General features: G+C 34.8%; 1 protein-coding gene across 1 annotated transcript in view; it reads left to right on the top strand.

The window, feature by feature from the left end:
• The window catches only part of Arf4 (ADP-ribosylation factor 2), a 93,925-nt gene that overhangs the window by 19,705 nt on the left and 47,131 nt on the right, over positions 1-27,089 (top strand). Inside the window, exons 2-3 of the mRNA XM_090402066.1 lie at positions 1,103-1,183; positions 23,413-23,522. Coding sequence (XP_090258192.1) covers positions 1,103-1,183; positions 23,413-23,522 — 191 coding nt within the window. The remainder of the gene's footprint in view (positions 1-1,102; positions 1,184-23,412; positions 23,523-27,089) is intronic.

Genomic DNA, 27,089 nt, shown 5'->3' with positions numbered 1-27,089 from the left:
CCCACTGCAGGTTTATGTATTTATCAAGCAGTAGAAGATTTTCATCTTGATGTAAAATCACCATCCTGCTCACTAGAGGTCTGAAGTTCTTTTCAAAAATTTTGTTTCTAGATTGTGACTCAGTTATCTTTAGGCTGCCCTTATGCTTTTAGTATATGGTATGCAACGTTACATTTTATTCACAAAAATGACATAAGCATGGCTTAAAATTTACTTACCTGTGGCAATAGCTGCAGACTGGACAAAATAGAACTTTTTTCTTTTTCTTTTTTTTAACTTAAAAAAGAAAAAAGTGATATAAAGGTCATTCTGGTGACAAAAATCAACACCAAATTATATTATCCAAAAATCAATGTTTTTGCTGTTCAACTTCTTGAAATGGTTTTCACACAATTAAAATGTTCTCCAAACAATGACAATGTATTGCTAATCACTCTAAAGAACCCCTATTGACTTGTTAGGATTTATCTTTTAAAAAAGTGCGTGTGGGGGGGATTGTTTGGTCAAGTACTGTTTCATGGTGAGTAAGATTTTGAATATTTTGTCAAATTCTGGTCATAAGGATTGAGGGCTAAACAAGATAACCATCTGTTAGAAAAGATTGAGGTATCAGAAATTGTATATTGATGTGAGGTGACAATTATTCATGAGCATTAGGTTTTATCAAATCATATCTGCTATTAGTTCTGTGTTGGTGATGGTCATTAGCCCATCCTGATACTGCTGTACAGAAACTGAGGTTGAGATTAATCGAATCTCTTAAATTAGAACTAATAATGCAGTAGCTGTGAAATTGGACGTGACCAACAATTAAAGTAATGGGGAGGGATTGTATGTACCATGTGACTTCTGTTAATCACATTCTGAAATTTGTATTCACTCATTCAAATGGAAATATAAAGATTACATTGCTAACAATTTATCGTGTTTAAAAAATTTAAAAATCGGTTAAAAATTTAACTGATTATAGTGTGTGAGGAGCGTACAAGCATATGTTATTTTGTTGAGTAATATTATAGATACAAGTAAAGGAATTTTTCATTCTGTTTTATCTATAATTTGTTGGCTAATCACATTTCTTAATGCTTATTTATTTTTTCAGTTGGTTTGGATGCTGCAGGAAAGACAACAATATTATATAAACTGAAATTAGGAGAGATTGTTACAACAATTCCTACAATAGGTAAAGAATTTTTTTTGCAGTTTTTAATTATATTACTTTCTCTAAAAAACCATTTTGTGATCAGTCTTCCACCAAGGGACCCTTTCCATCTGGGGTTGATAGTGGTATGAATTCCTCTGTAACTTTAGTTCCAAGTTTTACCACTTTGCCATTATAACTTGGTTAAAACTACAAGTTTTAACCAAGTTATACCACTTAGGAAATATGTGTAATTTAGGTTTATGCTTGTCAGAAAACTAGTTCATCCTCACAAAATCCCACATCAAATATCAATTCCACGATTAGAAAAGACTGATCTGTAGGACCATACTCTGACTCATCACTTCTGTTCCTTGACTAAACCAGTATCTTTAACATATTTCCGTGACACAGATAGGATTGCTTTTTTTCATTCACATGCACATGTAACTTCCTCCTCCTCCCATCTTGTCTGCTTTACTTGTTTTATTTTATTTTTTTATTTTTTTTCACACCTGCCTGTGTGTTCAGCTGTACTTATATACAATGAATTTAGGTGGCATCCAACTCTCCAGTTTATTATGACCACAGCTTATTTCCAACAAGTAATTCCTTTCTAAGCTTTAGACAAGGGAATTGAATATTAGATGATTGTAACATCTGTAGGCAGTAACTAGTAATTAACCTAACTTTGTGCGTTGACTGGGAAGTGGAGGGTGGGGAGTAATCACTAATTTCAAACAAATCGGAATGAAAAGACAAATATCTAGTTAATAAAAACCCCATTAATTTTTTTAAATTATAATATAAAATAAACATTGAAATAGAGTAATAAAAAAATGAATTATTAATAAAATGATGCTGGGGAAAAAAAAGCAATTTTTCAGTCTCTTTTTCCCTTCTTAAAAAAAAATCCTCTTCCCTGTCTTCACCATAAACTGTCTAATGCCTTTTTGAAGTCTCTCTTACTTCTGAACTTATTTTTGAATTTTTATCATTAACATTTCAAGAAAAACTGAATGAGTTTAGAAACAAGAACCAAACCTTGGAGATGCATTGGTAAACCCTAAAGAAAATGATTAATTCAGCCAGAAAAGCATGTGATCTGCAACTATAGAAAAATCAGAACTCCATAGTGGACTCAGGAAGTTAGAGGCAGTGAAGTAAAAGAAGAATACATATCGAAAGTTCCTGGCAAATAAGTCAGCTTGTGCTCCTGGGGAATACAGAGAAAAATGTAAGAATGCAAAGCATTATGTAAAATTAGCTAAACAAAAGTCATAGGAAGATTTTGGTAAGAACATAGAAAATAAATATCGAGAAGGCGGTTAAAATATTCTGGAGGCTATAAAAGCTTAGAAATGGAGGAAAGAGTACTATAAAAGGAATTAGAGATGACAAAGAGGGACATGAAAACTGAATAAAGATATTCTTGATGTATGGAGGAATTACTCAGAAAGATTGCTAAATGAAACAAGTAGTGACAGCACTCAACAAGAATGTCTGGAATATATATCTATACTTGAAGTAGAAAAAGCTATCACAAACCAGAAATGTGGAAAGGCAGCTGGAGTAGATGATATTTGACCAGAACTGCTAAATTATGGAGGTATAAGTTTTACAGTGGCTACACTCCATAATTCAGAAGGCCTGGTCAGAGGGTAAAATTCCAGATGATTGTAGTAGAGTGCTCATAGTACCCATCTATGAAAAGGAAATAAAGCTGAATGGTTAAAGTACAGAGGAATTTCTCTAGTGAGTGTTCCTGGTAAGATTTATGCAAGTATTCTTGAGAGAAAAACAATCTGGGTTCAGGCCAAACAGAGGAGGTTGTCAGGATCAGATTTTCACTTCAAGATAAATAATTAAGAAATCATGGGAACATAACAAGGATCTGTATTTAAGTTTTGTTGATTTGGAAAAGGCATATAAGGTGCCAAGAGGAAATCTGCTCAAAATGCTTTGGTTATATGGTGTAAATGGGACATTATATCAAGCAATACATAGTCTATATGAGTTGTAAATCAGCAATTAGAATTGGAGGTACTTGATTTGATATTAAGTCAGGTGTGCAAAAAAGCGTACATTATTTTCACTGTTATTTGTAATCTATATGGATCACATCATGAAGGAAAGCAGTATTAAACCAATATCAAAATCTCAGTTCTATCTCTTATGCAGATGTTATACTTAAATAAATCCTGGACAATTCTGCAGGATTTCCTAACCAAATTGAGCTGCTGTAATACATTGGGTATGAAATTCAGCATTAAAAAGACAAAGACAATGAAAATAGGTTGAAACATTGAAAGCATTAACTGTATCCTGTATGGAGAACCTGTAGAACAAGTAAAACATTTCAGCTATTTAGGTACAGTTTTTAGTGAAGATAGCAAAGTAAATTTCTAAATATACAGTGAAATTAGCAAAGCATGGGATGGTAGGAAGTGAACTGAATAAATTTATATGGAATAAGAGAGAGAGATTAGTCAAAACACATGTCCGCTCGGTTAGCCTATGGCTATGCGCTTCACAGCCATATTCCTGGGAAAGTAGTGTCCTGGGTTTGATTCCTGTCGCCGATGTGAGGAGCTTAAGGATCTTTCTCAGGCATAGCCAAGTTATCCAGTCTTGGATGTGGACAGCAGGGTTTTTCCTCCTGCAAGCAGGCAACTGGGCGCGTGAACACGCAGCTACAGCATAGGACTAGTTACCTTATCCTCGGAATGGGTATGACTTAGAAGGGCTTAAGATAGGTCTGTAACAGTTCAACAGGCCTAATATGTAGAAGGGAGAAGATGATGATTAGTCAAAACACTAAACTAGCTGTACACAAGACAGTGCTCAAACCAATTTTAACTTATTGCTAACCCAGCTCTCAGATTCATAACTCTTGATCAAAGACTGGAGACCACAGATATAAGTCTTCAGAAAGATTAGGGCACTGAACAGATGGCATCAGTGGTAGTATCATATTAAATATGAGAATATTAGGAAAAGACTTGACATTGTTAGCATTCAAGAATGTGTTAGGTGGTATGGACACTTGAACAAAATGGAAGAGGAAACATTAGCTAAAGAAGTATTCTTTGGCAGGAAAAAGACCAAGATGAAGATGGATTGATACAGTAAAATTGCTCTAGAAAAAGTATAAGATCTGATAACATTAGAATGTTAACAGATCACAGACTAAACTGGAGGAATATTGTTGATAGGAAGTTAGTAATCATGTAACTTTTCATGTAATACTATCATAAGATCCTGTACACCCCATGAGGATATATATCAGGAATTTGATGAACTCAGAATTCTCATTGGAGATTATAATTTGTTTCATTTATTTCTTCTCTTCCTCTTATTTAGTCAAGTAATTTATAGCTAACCATCAAGTTTTTATCTTATTAAAAATTAACACACCAAAAATTGATTTAGTTGTTCATAGACCTGACTGATTTTTTTTTTTTTTTTTTTTTTTTTTTTTTTTTTTTTTTTTTTTTTTTTTTTCCTGCATAATTGCAGAAAGTTTATACCTTCTGAATGGGAAATAGTGCATTTTTGATGTACCATTTACAAATGTGACAAATTCATATTCATTAATCGTTGCATAAATGAACAGATTAAGTTCAATAGAGCATGAAGCTTGTTCCCAAAAATTTTATTTAATCCAGGCAGATATACTTCAGGGGTACTTAAGGGTCAAAGCTGTATAACTGAGAGGAGACCTCCACATGGCCTTTAAAGGAATGCGGAGAACCGACCAGGGCTTCTGACCTAATGTCCAATCCTCACCTTCTCGTGATGCAACCTGTTGGGTATCTACCTGGATACTGAACGAACGAGGATGGGCTGGAAATTTTGGATTTAGCCAACAAAATTGTATTCTTATTGGTTAAACCAAAATAAAAAATGATAGTACAACATGACAAAATTTCATGCCGGCTGGGGCATCGTCTGGTTAAACAAGGCCCCCATTGTTTTCACCAGGGAACCAGGACAAATAGCGAAATGTCAGCTACTGGAACAAATCTGAAAACACACCCTATCTCAACATCACCAGAGTTAAAGATAGATACTATCAACATAAGAAGCCTGAATGGCAAATAAATGGCGTTAGCTGAGGAATTAGATAAGTACAGATCGACATAATAGGGGTGACTGAAACAAAAAAGATAAAAACTGGTGAGATCTTTCTGAGCAATAAATACAAAATGGTATATTCAGGAAATGACAATCAAGGAAAAGGAGTAGCCATAGTTTCAACACATAATACGAGGCTAATCTTCTTGAATGGCAGGCAGTCTCAAGTAGAGTGATGTGGGCAAATATGAGAATGGAGAACTGGACAATGAGACTTATTTGTGCCTATGGTCCCACAGAAGGTTCTACTAAGATAGAAGTGGAGGAATTTTTTGATGCTTTAGAAAAAGCAACTGACACAATGAAAAAGGAAAAGTTGGTCCTTGTTGGGAATATGAATAGCAGAGTAGGAAACGATTGTGAGACATACAAAAATATTTTGGGAAAATTTGGAGAAAAGAACAAAGCTAATAATAATGGCAAATATCTTTTGGATTTCTGCTCAGGACATGGACTGGTTATTACTAACACCATGTTCCAACATAAAAATGTGCACAAATTCACATGGAGAGAAGAGGCAAGGAATAAGAAAAGTCTCATTGACTATGTTATTGTTGACAGTGATGTTTTCTCCCTGGTGCAGGACACCAGAGTGTACAGAGGATTTGAAATTGGAAGCGATCACTATTTAGTCTTGAGCAGAATAAAATTGAATTTCATATTGAAAAGAATAACATGTAAGAAAGTTTTAAAGCGAATAAAAGTTGAGCAGCTCTCGGATGTGAACTGTAGACTAACATACATAAAGATTATTAAAGAAAAAATGAAAGAGCTTGAGAACAGGAACCAAACCTTGGAGATTCAGTGGCAAGCCTTGAAGAAAACCCTGATTGATTCAGCCAGAGAGGCATGTGGTGAGGTTGTCTGCAAGGATAGAAAAATCAGGACTCCATGGTGGACACAGTAAGTTAAAGAGGCAGTGAAGGGAAAGAAGAAATCATATCAAAAGTTCCTGGCAAATAAATCAGTTTTTACTCTTAGAGAATACAAAGATAAATGTAAGAAAGCAAAATACTGTGTAAAACTAGCTAAACAAAAGTCATGGGAGAATTTTGGCAAGAACATAGAAAAATAAATATCAAGAAGGTGGTAAGATATTCTGCAGGTTGTTAATGAAGCTTAGAAATGGAGGAAAGAATGCAGTAAAAGGAGTGCAAGATGATAAAGGTGACATGAAAACCGGAGAAAAGGATATTCTTGAAGTATGGAGTAATTACTTCGAAAAATTGCTAAATGAAACAAGCAGTGATAGCACAGTGGTAAAAAAACACTCAACAGGCATACAGTCAGGAATACATATCTATACTAGAAGTAGAAAAAGCCATCAAAGGCTTGAAATGTGGAAAGGCAGCAGGAGTAGATGATATTTGACCAGAAATGCTGAAGTATGGTGGTATAATAGTCTTACAGTGGCTGCACTGCATAGTTCAGAAAGCCTGGACAGAGGGACGAATTCCCAATGATTGGAGTAGAGCTCTTATAGTACCCATATCTAAAAAGGGAAATAAAACTGAATGTGAGAATTACAGAGGTACTTCCCTACTGAGTGTTCCTGGCAAGATCTCTGCAAGTATACTTGAAAAACGGTTGAAAAGAATTGTGGAAGAAAAGCTTGGTGAAGAACATGCTGGATTCAGGCCAAATAGAGGCTGTCAGGATCAGATCTTCACTTTACGACAAATAGTCGAGAAAGCATGGGAATATAACAAAGATCTGTATTTAAGTTTCGTAGATCTTGAAAAGGCATATGACAAAGTGACAAGAGAATAGCTATTCAATACGCTACAGTTATATGGTGTCAATGGGACATTATATCAAGCAATACTTAGTCTGTATTTGAGTTGTGAGTCGGCATTTAGAATTGAAGGAAGTACAGGAAGATGGTTTAATGTTAAATCTGGTGTGAGACAAGGATGTACATTATCCCCTCTGTTATTCATTATCTATATGGATCACATTATGAAGGAAAGTGGTATTAAACATGATATGAAAATTGGAGATGTTAATGTCAGCTCTTTGCTTTATGCAGACGATGTTATACTTCTAAATAAATCCGCTACAAGTCTGCAAGATTCTCTGACTAAATTGAATAGCTCTTGTAATAGATATAGTATGAAGGTCAGCAATAAAAAGACAAAGACAATGAAAATAGGCAGAATCATTGAAAATGTCAACTGTGTTGTGAATGGAGAACCTGTGGAACAAGTAAAACATTTCAGCTATTTAGGCACGATTTTTACTGAAGATGGTAAATTAAATATAGAAATAGACAACAGAATCAGCAAAGCTGGTATGGTGGGAAGTCAATTGAATAAATTCATATGGAATAAAAGAGAAATTAATCGGAACACTAAATTAGCCGTATACAAGACAGTGTTCAAACCAGTTTTAACTTATGGATCTGAGAGCTGTGTCAGAAGTAAAACACTTGACCCAAGATTAGAGACTGCCGATATGAGAGTCCTGAGAAAGATTAGAAGCATGAACAGATGGCATCAATGGCAATATCATATTAAAAACGAGGATATTAGGGAAGAACTTGACATTCGCGGCATCCAGGAATGCGTTAGCAGAGCTAATCTCAGGTGGTATGGTCACTTAAACAGAATGGGCGAGGAAAGATTAGCAAAACGAGTGTTCTCTGCCAGGTTGGCAAGGAAACGACCCAGAGGAAGACTAAGATATAGGTGAATTGATATGGTACAAAGTGCCTTAGAAGATAGTAATAAAAGATCTGATAATGATAATATTGGAGTCTTGACAAGTAATTGACTGATTTGGAGGAAAATTGTAGATAGGAAGTTAGTAATGATGTAAATTTTTCATGTAGTACTATCATATCCTGTACACCCCTTTGAGGGTACATGTCAGTAATTTGATGAGATACACTTCATTTGTGTGCGAATTTAATATAACTTACATATAGAAAATTTTTTACCTTTGGTATGCTATACATTAATGATACCAAGCAATTTTATGAACTTGGTTTTAATCCTTTTTTCCCCAAGTAAGCAAACAGTGCGTCTGAAGTATTTTCAGGTGTGAGGCAACTCATGGTAAAGGTGGAGTAAGCTCTGATCACTTTCCTTAGTATTCTCCCGCAATGTAAAGCACATCTCCTTGCTGACATGTATGATGCTATACATTAAGGGAAGGGCCACTACCCAGACTGGTTTTGACCTTTATTGAGGTCTCGTCAGTGGGAGCCATACCCTGAGATGCCAAGTAATGCAGAATTTATAAATTTTACATATACAAGTTGCCACAAAGTGCTTTGACCTTATTAAATAAAAATCTCAGGATGAGAAAAAGATGTAGAAAGTTTTTTGCATATAGTTTGAGATCTGATTAAGATATATATAATTAGAATAACCTTTAAGCGGTATAACATTTTTGATATTTTTGTATCTTCTCTGTCACAGAGCATTAGATCCTCTTTCTTCATCCATGTCACCTGGAAATTTTAAATTAAAATAAAATTTTTCTTTAATATGTGATATTGAAGAGAGGGACAGTTTTCTTCAACCTTTGGAAAATTTCCAGTTAAGTGTTCTGATTTTCTCGAGTAAATGATACTTATTGAATTTAATGCATCTATATCCTTTTTGGGTTTAACAGTTTTTTTTTTTTGTTTTTTTTCATCATCATCATTATACATATCAAGGATTTAGGCCTAGCATGGCCTGTTCCGGCCTTAGAAGTCATTGTTGAATCGTTTAAGAGGACGTCCTGGTTTTCTTTTTCCTAATGGCTTGTACTTTTTTTTTTTAATCTAATATTTTCAAAGATCTTGACCTCTTCCTGCTGGTGTTACTTTCCTACAGTCCTGCTCCAGTCTTAATGTAGCATTATATATGAATAATTTAGTGAACATTTGAATACCTGTAGCTCAAAACTTAACACAGTGACATAATACCAGAAGCAAAATTGCTGCACATTTGTTTCTAGTATTACTCATTAAAACTATTTGGAAGTGAACAAAGAACATAGCCATGATGTATCTTTGAATTATTAGTGTGTTTGATGACTGACATTCGTCAAATTCCCGATATTTACTCACAGGTATTTATAGTGTAACATGATTAGATTTGTTATTAATACCCTTCTGTCAACAGTTTTCTTTAATATTAACTGTATTTTTAAATAAATTTTTGGTATTGAGACCACTTGTTTCATAACATATAACTGTGTTAATAAAATAAACAATATAACCAGCAAGTTTTGTCATTCGACTTATCAGGGATAACCAAAACTTATATAAAAACTAGAAAAAAATTAATTACACAACAGATGTTATCAGAACTTCACAATTAGTGCATACAAACAAATGACCAGCAAACCATTGTTTAATTGTTATAGATGCATTGGAACTGTGCTAGTTCTTACTGAAGCATTCAGTAGCATAAGTCATATTCCAGATTCATGGTTAATTTCTGATGAAAGCAGACCAAACTTGGTGTAGGATTAAGCTTTTTTTTTTTTTTTTAAAATTATGTGTTGGGGATCTGAAGCAATTGAGTCTTATTGGAACTTTCTTGTAAAACAGTTATAATCAATAAATATATGGCATTTCTGTTTCTTACTAAACTACTTGGTGACCTGTGTTTGTTGTATGGAAGGCTAATCCTGATTTGCACTGCTGCTTTCATCAGTATCTTTGCATGTGTCAGACATGCATATCTCCTTAGACTTTCCTGTCTGGCTTACAATGCAAATGCCACAAGAAGCAATAACTTCTGGAATTACAGGAGGATGTAAGAACCAAGAGATCTTATATAGTGGCAAAAAAAGCCAATTCAATGTTATAATCACAAAGCAGGGCTGCAACTTTAAGATTCTTGATGTAAGGTAACATGATTGCATTTTTGAAATTTTGTTTATGTAAAGAAGCAGTTGAAAGTGTGTTAAGAATTTTAATCGTCTTTGGTTTATACCCGTTGAGGATGAGTCTCAGATAGCACAGTTTTTCACTCTGGCCTTTTTTTTCATGTACTGGAAATAAATATTGTAGGCTCTATCTTATAATGTTTTAATCATACCTATCTTTTGTAATGGATGGTGGTGGTGTGAAGCATCATGTAAAATTCTTCCAGTTCCAGTAGATATTCTGAAAAGATTGATCTTTTTTTTGTTCATTTACTTCGTAAGTTTTGTCATCTTCTAGTTAGAGTGAATTTTGGGTGCAAACTGTTCATATAATCTTTATGGATTACCAGAAATCCACAAACGGGATACTCCCTTAACATCACATTATAGATGGGAGAGATTCCATGACCTCAAACTTAGCAAAGTATCCATCAAACCTGATAGTTCTACATATAGGATGGACTGAATAATATGTGAAAAATAGCTTACATGTTACTGGGGTAAAGGATTTAAATATAAAATCTTCAGATATCCTAGCCACTTTAGATGTCAGTCTATTCACCAGTGTCCCTAGAGATGACACAGTGGATTTTCTTCACCCTCATAGGGTATAAACTTGAAGACAATTAACAAAATTCTTAATATACCTCCAACAGCTCCTTTACATAAACAAGATTTCAGAATGTAATCATGTTACAAAGTTGCACTGTTGTCTCATGATTACAACTTAAACAGCCGTTTGCCAATGTATAAGATCTAAGGGTGCTTACATCCTCCAAACAGGTCTGGGGAGATTGACACACCTGAACACATACAATGTTGAGAACAGATTAGCCTTCCATACATGATTTCTTAACCAGGTAGTTTGGTAAGAAACAGAAATGCCATATATTTATTGATCATAAAGCCTCATAATATCATAATACTTCAAATCCTTACACAGTAACACAAGGTTTAATTCTACACCAAGTTTGGTCTTCTTTCATTAGAAACCTAACAACCAGAATATGACATATAATGCTACAGAACATGACCACAACAACTAGCATTGTCCAATACTTTTAGAGCAATTAATACAATGGTTTTTTGGTCACTTATTTGTACGAGTATGTGCCAGTTGTGAAGTTCTGATAACATTTGCTGTATTATTATTTTTTTTTTTTTTTTAGTGTGTGTCTTGGTATCCCTGGTGATCTAAGTACAAAATGCTGATGCAACAGCAGCAACTACTACATTATACAGAAACCCCGTGGGAATGATAGATGATACAATACAACAAAATATCTAATGATAAACCAATGAAAATGACTATTTAACTACTAAAAATTTATTTTATGTAAGGTGATAAAAATTAGAGGACTAAGTCTCTCTTAGTCCTCTAATTTTGAGCAGTTCTGTTGTGAACAAGTTACTTTTAAATAATGTATTGGGAAAAAAATGAAAATATAATAGAAATTAAAAAAAATTAGGTCTAAGTTGGTCATTTCATTGTTAATGCTCCGTTGTGTGCATTTTTTTATGGTGTTCATCCATTGTGAAATGTAATTATAATTACATTTCATGCCTCCGTAGCGCAATTGGAAGAACGGCGGTGCGTTGAGCCCTTCGATTGGAAAAGGCCTGAGTGCGATTCTCGTCATGACGGGAGGAATCTTTTATATGGACTTTTTCAATCGATGGGGAGTTAGTCGATCTCACACGGATGCAGCAGGGTTTTTTTCTGCCAGAAACTCGGGTTTTTCATCCTGCATACAGACAAATTGGGTCTTCAGAACACACGCAATTTACAGACAAGAAATACTACCTGTGGTAGTGGTGAGCAGTAGATGGCGCTGATGTTGATTGGTGGTAGAGGTTCGTGTAGTGGTGCAGACGGAGAGTTGTGCAGTAGGTGTCCTCCAGCGATGAGTCTTTGGACTCCTTGGAGGTGTCACGAATAATAATAATTATTGTTGATGGTGAGTTTTTGCTTGGCTATGCTACCAATTATATATTTGGTTTAATCCTTTATCCAAGTGTAAGCAAACAATGTTTGTGCCTGAAGTATTTTCAGGACAACTCATGGCAAAGGTGGTATAAGTTCTCATCACTTGTCTTAGTATCCCATAATGCAAAGCACATTTCCTTGTGGACATGTATAATGCTGTGCATTAAGGGAAGGGTCACTACCCAGACCGGTTTCGACCTTTATTGAGGTCTCATCAGTGGGAGCCAGACCCAGAGGTGGTGATACTGAGGTGGAAGTAATGGAGAAGTCTGATGCTCCCACTGATGAGACTTCAATAAAAGTTGAAACCAGTCTGGGTAGTGACCCTTCCCTTAATGCATAGCATTATACATGTCTGCAAGGAAATGTGCTTTGTATTATGGGGTACTAAGGCAAGTGATGAGAACTTATAACACCTTTGCCATGAGTTGCACCAGTCCTGAAAAAACTTCAGGCGCAAACTTCGTTGCTTACACTTGGATAAAAGATCAAACCAAATAACTCAAATTTTTTTTGAGACCCAAAGTGCAAAACCTTACATTACTGATGTTAAATTGACATATTCACTTAATTCAAATCACTCTGAAGCACCAGTACATATGCATCATTCCTAATAACTTTCCCAGCTTAGCATGACATGCAAACAGCTGAATATCAATTTGCATACTACTGGCAATATCATTAACAAACAAATTAAACAGCAGTAGTCCTAGAACAGAATGCTGTGGGACTCCACTGGTAACTCTCCTCCTGTGAGACATGGTACGTCACATTTGATACACCACCATTTGATATCGATAAGAAAGCCAGTTTGCTATCCAGTCAACCAACTGATTTTCCAATCCTTTGGCATAACTTATACACTAGTTTATGTGGTAGCCTGTCAAATGCCTTTGTAAAATCCAGAAGTATTACTCTATATGAATCACCCCTATACAGAACTGCAGTCACACCTTATTATGATATTATAATAAGGTGACTATTATGGTCACCTTATTATTTGATGACTTTGTAAGCAAAATCACCAAATTTGCTTACAAAAATGTAAGCAAATTTGTAAAACAAAACCTCCGTTTAACGAAGCCATATTGACCTCTATACAGAATCCTTTCCTTTTCCACCAGTCCTGTATTCTATTCCTAACCAATCTCTTCTCTTAACAACCACTCCAGAAATGCAAACTGGTCTGCAATTTGAAACATATGTTTTGCTTCCACCTTTATGCAATGGAACAATCTTGCCTTCTTTCCACTTATTAGGGATTGTTAAGGACACTAAACTCTCATTCAACAATTGAGTCAACAACGGAAGTTTCATAAATATAAATTGAAGATGTCAAGAAATTATATTCTTTGTTTAATCCTTTATTCAAGTGTAAGCAAACAAAGTTTGCGCCTGAAGTAATTTCAGGACTGGGCAACTTGTATATAGAAGCTAATGACTGCACATCACTTGCCTTAGTATCCCATAATGCAAAGCACATATCCTCATGAACATGTATAATACTATGCATTATGGGAAGGGTTGAAGTCTCATCAATGGGAACCAGACCAAGAGGTGATATCAAGGTTTAAATAATGCAGAAGTCATATTTCCACATACAAGTAGCCAAAAGGTGTCAAACCGTATTATTATAATACTCTGGATTAGAGATAAATGTTGGAAGTTTTCCCACTTGGTTATACTATTAATTAAAGATGCCTAGAACTTATATCCTTGGTTTAATCCTTTATCCGAGCTTTATACTAAGGCAAGTGATATGAAGTCATGCATTTCCCACCTGAAATTACTTCATCCCCAAACTTTGTTTGCTCACACTTGGATAAAGGATTAAACTAAGAATATAATTTCTTGGCATCTTTAATTTATAGTATAACCAAGTGGAAAAACCTACAACGGAATTGTCAGCTCCTTATTTCATAACACGTGAAATTCCATTTAGTCCAATAGTCTTAGTCACATCAAGATGACTTAAACAATCAGACTTCTATCTCATTCACTTGCAAGGAACTGGGTTGAAGTATTGATTCCTCAACTTCCTGTTTTCTTAGAATAGCGAGTATGAAAATCCTTAGCAAAATGGTCATTCTTGTGCCATCTCTATTCAGCAGAGTTATCTTCTCACAATCATTCTTTCTTTTCCTAGCTGCATAACAGAAAAACTCTGGGATTTTTCTTAGCCTGTTTTGCTAGTCTCTTCTCTCATAATCTAATTTTGCCTATCTTGTTATACTTTGTCACTCTTTTATAGAGTGACAAAGTATAACCTTTTATAGTCTGCACTTTATAGATTTCATATAACTGTTAATGTCTTCAAAACTTATATATAATCTTCTTCTGGAATTGATGATTAATTTCCCTATTCATCCATTTAACAATTATTTTGTTAATTCTCTTGGATTTTGGCCCAGTCGGTTATGGCCATCATCAAATACTTCTTAACTGTGATCCATGCCATATTAATCTTTTTTTCCTTCAAGTTCTTTTTTCCATAGAACTCAAAGCTGTTTTCTGAGTTTTCCATAATCTCCTGCCATATAGTTCCACTTTTTGCATGCTTTTGCACCTCCCAGGTCAGGACTACATGATCACTGTCACCATCTGGTGGAAATGTTATGTTGTTGACAATTACATTATCCAACATTAACGGCAACAGGAGTAGTTGATATTCGACCAGAAATGCTGAAGTATGGTGGTATAAAAGTCTTACAGTGGCTGCACTGCATAGTTCAGAATGCCTGGAAAGAGGGGCATATTCCCAATGATTGGAGTAGAGCTCTCATAGTACCCATATATAAAAAGGGAAATAAAACTGAATGTGAGAATTACAGAGGTATTTCTCTACTGAGTGTTTCTGGTAAGATTTATGCCAGTATACTTGAGAAATGGTTGAGAAGAATTGTGGAAGAAAAGCTGGGTGAAGAACAAGCTGGATTCAGGCAAAAGGGAGGCTGTCGGGATCTGATTTTCACTTTACAACAAATAGTGGAGAAATCATGGGAATATAACAAAGATCTGTATTTAAGTTTTGTTGATCTGGAAAAGGCATGTGACAAGAGAGAAGCATATTCAATATGCTACAGTTATGTGGTGTCAATGGGGCATTATATCAAGCAATACTTAGTCTTTATTTGAGTTGTAAGTCAGCAGTTAGAATTGAAGGAATGGTTTAATGTTAAATCTGGTGCGAGACAAGGATGTACGTTATCCCCTCTGTTATTCATTATCTATATGGATCACATTATGAAGGAAAGTGGTATTAAACATGATATCAAAATTGGAGATGTTAATGTAAGCTCTTTGCTTCATGCAGAAGATGTTATACTTCTAAATAAATCCGCTACAAGTCTGCAAGATTCCCTGGCTAAATTGAATAACTGTTAATATATATGGTATGAAGGTCAGCAATAGAAAATAGGCAGAATCGTTGAAAATGTCAAATGCATTGTGAACGGAGAACCTGTGGAACAAGTAAAACATTTCAGCTTCTTAGGCACGATTTTTAGTGAAGATGGTAAATTAAATATGGAAATAGACAACAGAATAAACAAAGCTGGTATAGTAGGAAGTCAATTGAATAAATTCATATGGAATAAGAGAGAAATTAGTCAAAACACTAAATTAGCTGTATACAAGACGGTGTTCAAACCAATTTTAACTTATGGATCTGAGAGTTGGGTCAGAAGTAAAACACTTGACCAAAGACTAGAGACTGCAGATATGAGAGTCCTGAGAAAGATTATAGGCGTGAACAGATGGCATCAATGGCAATATCATATTAAAAACAAGGATGTTAGGAAAGAACTTGATATTGTCAGCATCCAGGAATGCATTAGCAGAGCTAATCTCAGGTGGTATGGTCACTTAAACAGAATGGGTGAGGAAAGATTAGCAAAACAAGTGTTCTCTGCCAGGTTGGCAGGAAAACGACCCAGAGTAAGACCAAGATATAGGTGGATTGATATGGTACAAAGTTCCTTAGACGATAGAAATATAAGATCTGATAACGTTGTAGTCTTGACGAGTAACAGACTGATTTGGAGGAAAATTGTAGATAGGAAGTTAGTAATGATGTAATTTTTTCATGTGGTGCTATCATAACCTGTACACCCCTTGAGGGTACATGGCAGGAATTTGATGATGATGAACATTATCACTAAATCCAGTACATTTTGCCCATGAGTTCTTTTCATCACCAATTATATGAGATAGTGATCCCTTAAGAACTCAAATTCTTTCCTTTCTTCCATAAACTACTTCTTTCCAATTTATATTTTGAAAATTGAAATTCCCTATTATTACAATGCTTTTTTCACTAGCTAAACTAATTTGCCCATGCATTTCTTATCTTGTTCATTATTCCCAGGTTTGTAATACATTCCAACAAAATCTCTCTAGTAACACTTTCAAAATCACTAATTTATACCCTCTACTTTCACAGACCTACATGGACACAACTCATTTGCTATCATCAGTAATACACTCTTTTTTTATAATTTCTGTCTTCTCTAAAAAAATACTATATCCATTAACTTCAATTCCAGTCAGGATATCATTTCCTGTCAAACATGTTTCTAATGTACCTATTATCTGAGGCTGGATTATAATCACCCATGCTATAAACTCTTCTGATTTATTCATTATACTTCTCATATTGGTATATAAACTGAGGAGGGTATTTTTAAGATTTAGACTTTATTTTCCATTTTTTCCTGCCTCCCTGTTGATGTTATTTTTGACAGCCATCATTTTCCCCTCCTTCCATCCTGATAATTCTCTTTTACCTGATCTAATACCCACACATTTTCATTAAACAGTAACTTCTGTAAACATTTACTCCTGTACTAGTTTAAAGGCAGACCATCAGCATATAATTTTTTCTCCCATCAAACTCATCCCATACATTCACATATTCAAGCCCTCTCTTTCTACACATTCTAGCTACCATTTCATTCATCATCATTACCCTTCTCAATTCTCCACTATCATAACTAGGTAGCACACTATCTTAGCACTCTTACTCTTAAATCTGATAGTCTCCATCTCCCTCAAATCTCTTGCCACGTGATTTACACTGCTTCTCAAATCATTCGTCCCAACTATTACAATCGTTTCATCTACGTTCTCACCTCTATTTATAGCTCTAGTCACACACACTCTAAAGTACCTCCCAGCCAATATTATTTAAAGACATCTCTGCTTTTTACTCTATGAATCATTGAATCCCCTAGTATTATTTTCTTAACTTTTTCCCATCACTGTTTTCACAGCAAAAGCATATATAATAGAATAACTTGCAGTGCCATTGAGAACGAAAGCATAAATGAAAATATATATTAGAGCTATGAAAGATCATTAGAATCCTGAAAAGAATTTTTTTTAACCAAGGACAATTATGGAAAACTGCTTCCAAGGATTTAAACATTGGTAGTTTGTTTCTTTTTTTCTTGAGCATAAGTGGTTATAAATGAATGGTTGGTTCATCACAAACTGGTTTTGTAATGAACTTGAATTTGAATCCCATCTAAGACTTGAACCTTTATCAGGTCTTTTCAACTCAAGGTGAGTTTGCCAGTTTCCTCAGTACATCTCTGATAAATGCATGAAAAACATTCAACAGTATAAAAGATATTTCAATTGTTGAACTTAAAAGGCAGTTTATTATTATTATAAAAACCTCCATGGAGTCAAAAGACTCATCGTGGTAGGTCCACTGTTATACACACAGTTTATCATACTGCACCTTAAATATATTCACTGTCTCTGTTCTCTCCATGCAAAAAAACTTCTCACTCCCTTGCTCACACCCTCCTTATACGGCTTCCAGGGATAACCTTTTGTTCTCCTGCTATCTTCACCCATTCTGTCCAAAACCTCCCCGACATTAATCTGGTAATAACCTCTTAACAGCTTATGTCTCGATCATATCCCCCTCCCCTCCTCCTTCTACCCACCAATTTCTGCAAATTGCATTTCGTCAATCTGTCTTCATACTCTACGTTCCAGAGACCAGAAATCACCTTAGTCAATTGCCTCTGAACTTTTTCCAATGCATCTTCATCTTTTTGAAAACCTGGTGATCAGATCTGTGCACAGTAATCCATATGTGGCTTGATCAAAGCCTTATACAAAGGGACCATAACATCCTTCCTTCTACAAGTCGGTGTCCTCAGCATCATTCCCATTATCTGCCGTGTTGTCTTCACAATTTCAGTGTCCCCAAAATTTTTGGTCCTTGTCTACAATCATTCCCAGATCTCTCATCTCCTCTATCTCATCCAAGATATTTCCACCGATTGTATACTTTACATCCCATCTCCGCTTCCCAAATTTCAAAACCTTACATTTTAAAACATTGAATTTACATCCCCATTCAGCCAGTGTATTCAAGCCCTCTTGCAAAGCTACAGCATTTGCTCTACTCCTGATAGCTCTCCCCAACTTTGCATCATCTGCAAACAACTGCATATCACCATTCAGACCTCTCCAAATATCATTTACATGCAAATTAAACAGCAATGGACCCAAAACAGACCCTTGAGGTACACCACGTAACTTTCCTCTTCTGGGATATCACTCCTCCATAGACAACTCGCTGATACCTCTCAAACAGCCAATCTCCAATCCAGCGAACTAATCTACTGTTCAGTCCCATCCGTTCCAATTTAATTACCAGCTTGTCATGTAGCAATTTATCAAATGCCTTTGCAAAATCTAAATATACCACTGTATATGCAACATCCTGATCTAACGCATTTGTCACTTTATTATAAAAAAGTAAGCAGATAAGTTGTGTATGTAATGCAATGCCAAGATAAGGATTGCAGCTTATCTTCAGTTTACAAAAATGAAAAGGAAATGTTTTTTGTGAACTGCAAAAGATAGAAGGCAAACTGTCAACCATAAGGCAATTATGCTTGACAGTTATCAGTTCCAAATTTCAGAAAACTACTATAAAAGTTGTAATATTTTGTGCCCGTAGTTTTTATAAACCATACCTATTTTTATCATGTTTTAACACAATGCATTGCGACGTATATTACTTACAAAATGCATATTGATTTAAATGATTTATGTTACTCTTGATAATCATGCTATTTATGTAATCGTGTCCGTCTCTGCCTTTGGCAAACTATTTTTGAACCATCTGGAAGATACTTGTTCTCATCCTTTCATCCCCAACCCTCTCATTGGTTGATTCATGTTGATGTTTTTGTTGTTTGACCTCATTCTGAAAATGAACTTGCCACTTTCCTACAACAGATCAATAGCCTATTACTATTATCTATTATAATCTACACATTCAATTCACTACAGAAAAAAAAAGGCTGGTAGTTTATCAAAAATCTGCCTTTACTGGCAGATGCATTCATCAAAAAGTCTGCTCATCACACCTCTCAAAAAAATTGGTGTTATCAAGTCCAATTAATAGAGCACATAATGTGTGCTCCTCTCCCTCAAGCTTACAAGAACTCCAGTCAAAACTTTAATGGAATTTAATGGTTACAATCCTAATCAAATCTAGCAGATAATTCACTCCTATGTTCCAACACCTCAGGATTCTTCAACAGACTGCAGGGTTCTAATCCCTAATATTTCTGGTATATCTGAACCGATTGGTAGAATTTTGAAGTATCACCTTATTCCCACATTTTCCTATCAACAAAATTTCTTATCTGTTGCCATCTACAAAAGACAAACTATCAGCTGTATCATTAGCTGGTGTTTACCAGATACCTTGCTAAAATAATCTGACATATTTGGCAGACAGGCCATTCTGTAGAAAAAATAATTAATGAACATTAGTATTATATTGAATGCATGAAACCTTAAGAGTCTGGTCTGCACAGCATAGTATTGACACTAAACACAGTATCCAGTAGGATGAAGCTCGTCTTCTCCATAGCAATTTTAAATACTAACGCTTTATCAAAGAAAGTTGCGAAGCCTTTTTACATCGGCTGAATTGGAACGATTGTCTCTCTCAAAAGTCTTATTTTACATATCCATCAGAAATAGTTTTAATATTATTTATTAATATTAATTTGTAGCACTTTGCAACAGTTTTTTATTGATAAACCACTGATTGCTGTATGTACTGTCTATGCACTGATGATGTACTGTTATTTTCAGTGCAAAATATCTGTACTTTCATTTCATTAAAGTCAATTACTGTGGTTATTGTGTAATTTGCTGTTTGATTATGCTGTTTGCAGTCTTAAATATTATATAACTTACAATGTTTAAAGCAAGTTCTGTAGTGTTGGGTCATTAATGACCAACATGATGAATGGATAGAAAATAGAATAGCACAGAACATTAAAAAAAAAACTGGTGCACTGTGGAAGTTTGGGGGTGGGGATAATTGTTCTGATCTATCTTCATTTCTGATATAATTCTGCAATTAACATCTTTTCACTCCCTTAAATTTTTCTCAGAATTCTGATATCTGCAGTGTAGTCTTTGATCAACAGTTTTTTCCCCCAACTGTACTCTCAGATCCATAAGTTCAACTTGATTTGAACATTAGTAATTTGGCACCTGTGTAGCTCATTGGAGATTGCATGTGCCTTCCACTGCACTAAATCATCCAAAGAGTGTCAGTCAGCCAACCAGGCCAGCAAATATCAAAACTTTACTGAATTTGAGCCAGACAGAATGGAGTTAATATTAATAAGTTCAATTCTAGTTGCCGACTACAGGGATTTTTACTAAGCCTTTTTTCGCCTGGTTCCTGAGTTAGTAGGTCTCTGGCATGGACAAGTGGGTTTTTGTTCCATAAACTAAAGAAAATCAACCATATGACCTGCATCATTTTCAGAGTAAACATAGTGTCAGCATTTGGGACCACTAGATGGCAGCACTTTTCATTCGCCTATCTTCACTGAATGCAGTATATAATCAGTGATAGTCTTGGGCCAGCTATCTCTGATTGGCTATTGGTGGAGATTGAACTTCCCCCTCAGCCTCCAAAAGTTAAGGCTGAAACTGCCTTGCCTACTCCCTGTATGGGAATTAAAGGCTTTTTTTTTAAATTAGTAATTTGGCTAATTTTTCTTATTCTATAAATTTATCATCCAGCTTCCCACCATACCGGTTTTCTAATTTTATCTATTTCCATGTTTAATTTGACATCTTCACTGAAAGTTCAGCTGAATTAGCTGATGTGTTTCACTAGTTTTATAAGTTTTCCATTGAGAATGTTTTGTCTTCCTTTCTGTTTCATTGCTGATCTTCATACAAGATTGTTTCATCAGTTATTCAGTTTAGTCCTGATAACGTGTGAATTTATTTTAATAGTATAACATTGACACAAAGAGTTCAGTTAAATATTTCAATAGTCAAATGAAGAGTGGTGGTGGTGTGCATCCTTCTGTTACGAAAGTTAAAAATTTCTTTTCAGAAATTTTTAACTTTGTGACACTCTTTTCAGTTAGCTTTTGCTTCCATGACTCCTAAATATTATTTATTATTATTATTATTACATGACATCTCCAGGGAGGACACCTACTCTACAACTCTATCTCCACCAACATCTATTGCCCATCACCACCACTAGCATATCCACACACAATCACAAACAGCCATGGCAGGATTCAAACCTGCAGCCTTTTGGATGGAGAGTGGATATGCTGATCACTCAGCCAACCATGCCAGCAAATATCAAAACTTTACTGAATTTGAGCCAGACAGAATGGAGTTAATATTAAGCTATAATATAATTTCAAAACATTTTTGATAAAAGCAAAATTTAGTTCACAATTTTCTGTGAGGATACCAAATTCTGTATTTCAAAATCTCCAGACTCAGTTCGGTAATGACTTACACATGCAGACTGACAAAATGAATAATGCGCATTTTCACTTTTTAGTAAAATATATCTAAAAACATATCGAACTGTATTTTGTTTTTTCCCCTCATAAACCGAAGAATAAATTTGAAATAAGATCAAAGGTTTACACTGGTATAGTTTTTGCACTTTTTAAGCAAAACAGAATTTGTACTCATTGAAAGAGGGGATCAAAAATTAGTCTCTCTGTGTAGAACTCTTCTGGGAAAATTTGCATGTTTGTTTTGATTGTATTTCATTGCTGTTGTCTGTATTCAAACTGCAGCTTAACATGTTCGCTGCTATTCGTTTATGGCAGAATTTCCCCTGACCATTCAGAATGACTTTGATATAGTGCCTACACATCCATATGATTTAACTGTTCAGACCAGACTGAATTTTGTAGATAGAAATATGTGAGTTTTAGAAGCAACAGTAGAATATATGCAAATATTGGTTTCATGCTTTAAAGTATCAGTGGCACTGAATGTGTTAAGCAGTTAGACTGCAATTTTCAATCATACAAAAAAATTGTAGTCTTAGTTTGGACATTTTTATTAGTTCCAAGGATGAATCAGAAATCAAAGCTTCCACTTAAATTGTGAGAAGTGACTGATATTTACCAACCATTTCTGTGTGTGTTTAAATTAATTATATAGAAACGAGATAGAACTTTAACATCTTTATTATTATAAGAATTAACTGTACATATATGAAGTCTTTATCAATAAAAAAAAAAAAGTCTTAAAATTAATGCATATAATTACAATCATTTCTTAGTTATCCAACCTTCAAATAACTATACCTTCAGTTAATCATACCATCAATTATTTGACCAGCAAATTGATTTCTTAACACTACCGAACAGAGGAATTGCAGTATAGTTTAAGATGCTGGAAACGAAGCATTTCTAAACCCACATTATAGATGAAAAAGCCAGTCGATTATTAGAGGCAGAACTAAGCAGCCCAAGTCAGAAGGGAAAGTGGTAGATGAGATGCTCTTTATACTTAATTTTGGGATGGCCGGAAAATAAACTTAATTTGATTGCACTTAAGCCTTATTTTAAGATGATTTGCATCTACGTTCCTTTACAATTCAGAATTTGATTTGAATGCAAAGCATTCTTTGTTTTTCCTCTTTTCAAGTTATTGTCATCTTTATTGTATAAAGATGCTATCTAGCCTGCACTTACTAAAATAAATACTTCACATGAATAAACACGGGTTCAATAGCCCTCTGAGAAACTTTACGTAGGCATACAAACCTCTGTTTTACTTCATTTCTTATGGAACATAGCTCACAGTTTACATGTTTTAACATACTAAATATTCATGAAGAACATTAATTAAACTGATAAATAACTTAAATGCTTAGAATTGCATTTGTGCAGAAAAAATTTTGTTCAGTTTTTTTTTTTTTTTTTTTTTAATGCTTCATAAATTTTTCTAGGTTTTAATGTGGAAACTGTCGAATACAAGAATATATGTTTTACTGTATGGGATGTTGGAGGTCAAGATAAAATTAGGCCATTGTGGAGGCATTATTTTCAAAATACGCAGGTAAATAACCATTACATAGGCAAGCAGTATTTCATTTTTTGTTAGTTTTTTGTGCCATACATTAAATAAAATTTTATATCATTAAATTAAATAGTTTCAACCTTTTACAGTGAAAACTTGTAATGCAATGCAGCTCAAGCTTTTTAAATCTGCTTGCAGATAATCACACCATACAGTTTTTATCATTAACATAGATGTTCATGTCTCTATGGTACTATGATCCCTCTGAGTCCTTGAATTCACTGGAGATGCATTTAAATAATAGTTTTACAAAACTAAATGCATCTCAATTGTAAGCTCGATTGGTGGAGAGTGAAAGAGAAATGACCTAAAAGGACTGAATATGCCTTTTCAAGATAGCAAAGATTATGCATGATTGCATTGTCCTAGAGCTAAACCTCAGTCTAACGCTAATGGGCCTGATGTTTTAGTTATTGGTGTGGAGTATGCTTAACTTCAGTGAAGTCCAGTCATTCTGCAGCAACCAAATTCTCTGCCTGGGGTTTGGTACCATTACATTCATGACTTCATTTGTTTCACCAGATGTATTGTCCAACTAAAACAAGCATTAAACCCCAGACTAGAAGAAATTAGAAGTGACCAAAAAGTTTATAGCCTCTAGAACAGAAATTCTTCCACTCCAACATTTTTTCTTTTCACTGGAACAGATTAAAAACAGTTATTTTAGACTATGCTAAATAGTATTCGGAACCAAATCTGATGCTTTCAGGTTAGCTAGCAAATATAATGTTACTGCCATTATTCTGCCATGTGTGCTTTGAGAGAGAGAGAGAGAGAGGCAGAATAATGGTATGTGTGAGAGAGAGCGCTGCCAAAGCCAGTTTTCAGAGGAGTTGGACAAAGTTCTCTATGTCATTGGCATAATTAAGAATCCATTGCTGTTTATTCCTTTTGCTATTGATTTAAACAACCACAGAAAGCAAAGAGAAATAGATTAAGTTAATTGCATGCAAAAAAACAACTGAATTCTCAAATCTTTTGTAGTCACTTCCCAAAGTTCAGTGGTCTTAATTCCACCTTCAGTGATGTTTTATTCATTTCTAGCCTACAAAAACCCATTTATTTTTCCTCAAATAACTCTTCTTTCAGCACTTCTTATCTTGCTTCTTCTAACTACGCCATGCTTTTACTTTGTCTCAAGCATTTGTGCAAATGTTTACCTCTGCTATACCATTAAATTTCCTAATTTTGACCATCTGTAGCTAAAAATCTCTATCCCATTCTAATCTATTTATTGTGTATTACTTTCTTAAGGCCACTAACCATTTGGAGCCCTTTAATTTCCTTTCTTTACACGTTGACTTTTTTTTCCAGTCCAACTTTTTAATAAAATGCCAATGGGCTTTGGTAAGCATTATAAACTTGTAAAAAGTTTTAAATTTTTAAAAAATCGTAAACACTTTGATACAAACTTCGGCTGGCTATCCTTTTCCATCCACACCATTGGCGCACCCAGGAAGGGGTGCTGGGCCCCTTGGTGCTGCACTCCCCCAAAGAAAAAGGAAAAACACACTAGAAACATTTTCAAAAATGTTTTCCTAATTAAAATTAATTTTTTAAAAAATTTATGTTGTGTCGTGTCTTCTATTTCTATGCTACTTATGAATTAGCGGTCACATAAGGTGGGAATACCCTATTGCACTTGGAAATCCTGGCCGCTGTGAACACAAAGTGCTCGGGCGCTACTTCGTTTGCTTGAGTGGGGACAGAGGAGATGGAGGTCACTGGTATCATGTATTGGCAATCACTGCAGATGTTCAGTCGTAGCTCGTATGCAATGCATAGTGTGTATTCTCAAATCGTGTACTCATCTCGCACCCCCTCCCCACTCCAAGATTAAATCTTGAGTGCTTGGCCCCCCTCCAAGATTAAATCCTGAGTGTGCCACTGATCCACTGTTCCAGGAGCTAGTGATGCTCAGAATTTGAAAGAAGCTGGTATCGCTGTCACCAGTGATTACATGCAGGTTGTTAACATGGATACAAGATAACTACCACTATCCAAACACTTTCACTTTTTCACTAGTGACCATTCTAAGTATATATACCTCAATGTTGTTTGTCTTCTAGCAAATTCAGATCACAATCTAGTGCTGATTTCTTCTTCCATAGAGTAACATTTATGCAGCTACTCACATCCACATATTCTGGCATTACAGTAAATACTTACTACACTGAATCCCTAGGGACTGAGAAAGTATGTTATAGTGCGAGGTTTGCTATAGCAAATGTGAAGGAATTCGCTTTGTGTTTTCCATTAGCAGGAAAATCGTACATAAACAAAAGAACATGAAAAGTACAATTGCAAACAGTAATAGGGAAACATAATAAAGAAAAGTCTGAAATTATAAAAACTAAAAATCCAGAATTAATGTTTAAATTTTGAATGTTACATTAGCTTAAATGTGCTTCTGTAATTCATAATGAATTAAATATGTACATTCTCTACCAAAAAAAAAACAAAAAAACTGAAAACTTCAGCAGGCAGCTAAATTTCTAGTTTGAGTTGACTAATTCTAAAAAAAATGGAAGGAGATAAGTGGTGAACAGCCCTGTGTTCTGCCATGGACAGGGATTGGCACATCTGTTCTGAACATGTTAGGTGTGCCTCTCCCCTCCAGACTAGCTTTCATGTCTTTGTAATTGGAGGCTACCAGTCATAAAGGTGACTATTTTCAGGTTATGTTTTTTTAATTTTAATGCTACAGACAACACATTTAGTTCATTATGAAGGTTTCAGATAAGTGGCATTAATTTTAGCTAATAGAACATTTTCAAATTTAAATACTAATTGTCAATTTTCATTTTTATAGTTTCCAATATGTGCTTTAGGTTTAATACAAAATGTGAATAAATCCTGTGTGCTGTTTTCCATAGGATAATTCGAGTAACTATTTTATTACATTTGTGAGGACATTCAGTTTATGAACATTTGTGCTTTTACTGATTATTAAATACTTAAGGAATTGACAGCGTATACAGGTATCCCTTGCTTAATGTGGATTTGATTATCGCTGCGAAATTAATTGCAGCAATCCCTTGATATACTCGGCAAGAGTTTTGATTAATGCCTTTAACCCTGAGGAGCTCGCAGCTGATCTGACAGATGGAAGCAAAATGCTTAATATAAATATTCTCACACAATTCAGTGTATAGCTTGGAGGTCATGAATAGCTGTGCATTCATATGTTACGAGTGATATTCCGCACTGTTTTTTGTCAGTTTGGTTTAACACATGTTATGTAAAGGTTTGTGATATTTGACAGTAAACTGTATCTGAGAGATACCGCGACCTCCGATGTCAGTATAGTATGGTTTTTTTTCCAATAATTTTTAGATTGTAATTGAAAATAAATAAACCTTCATGTATTACTGAAATAGAGAGCCAAAGACTTATTTATCATACGTCTCCTCTAGGAGATGTGCTTTACATTTATGGAAAATACTAAGCAAAAGTGATCTGGAGCTTACTCCACCTTTACTACAGTTGGGCGTAAGGTTGGTTATGCTTGCTTCCGTCGAAACGTTTAGTTTCTATATATTCGGC

This window comes from Typopeltis vanoorti, chromosome 12, assembly GCF_054136105.1.
Source record: "Typopeltis vanoorti isolate ZY-2024b chromosome 12, IOZ_Tvanoo_1.0, whole genome shotgun sequence".
NCBI lineage: Eukaryota > Metazoa > Arthropoda > Arachnida > Uropygi > Thelyphonidae > Typopeltis > Typopeltis vanoorti.
This window is presented reverse-complemented; position numbering and strand designations above follow the sequence as displayed.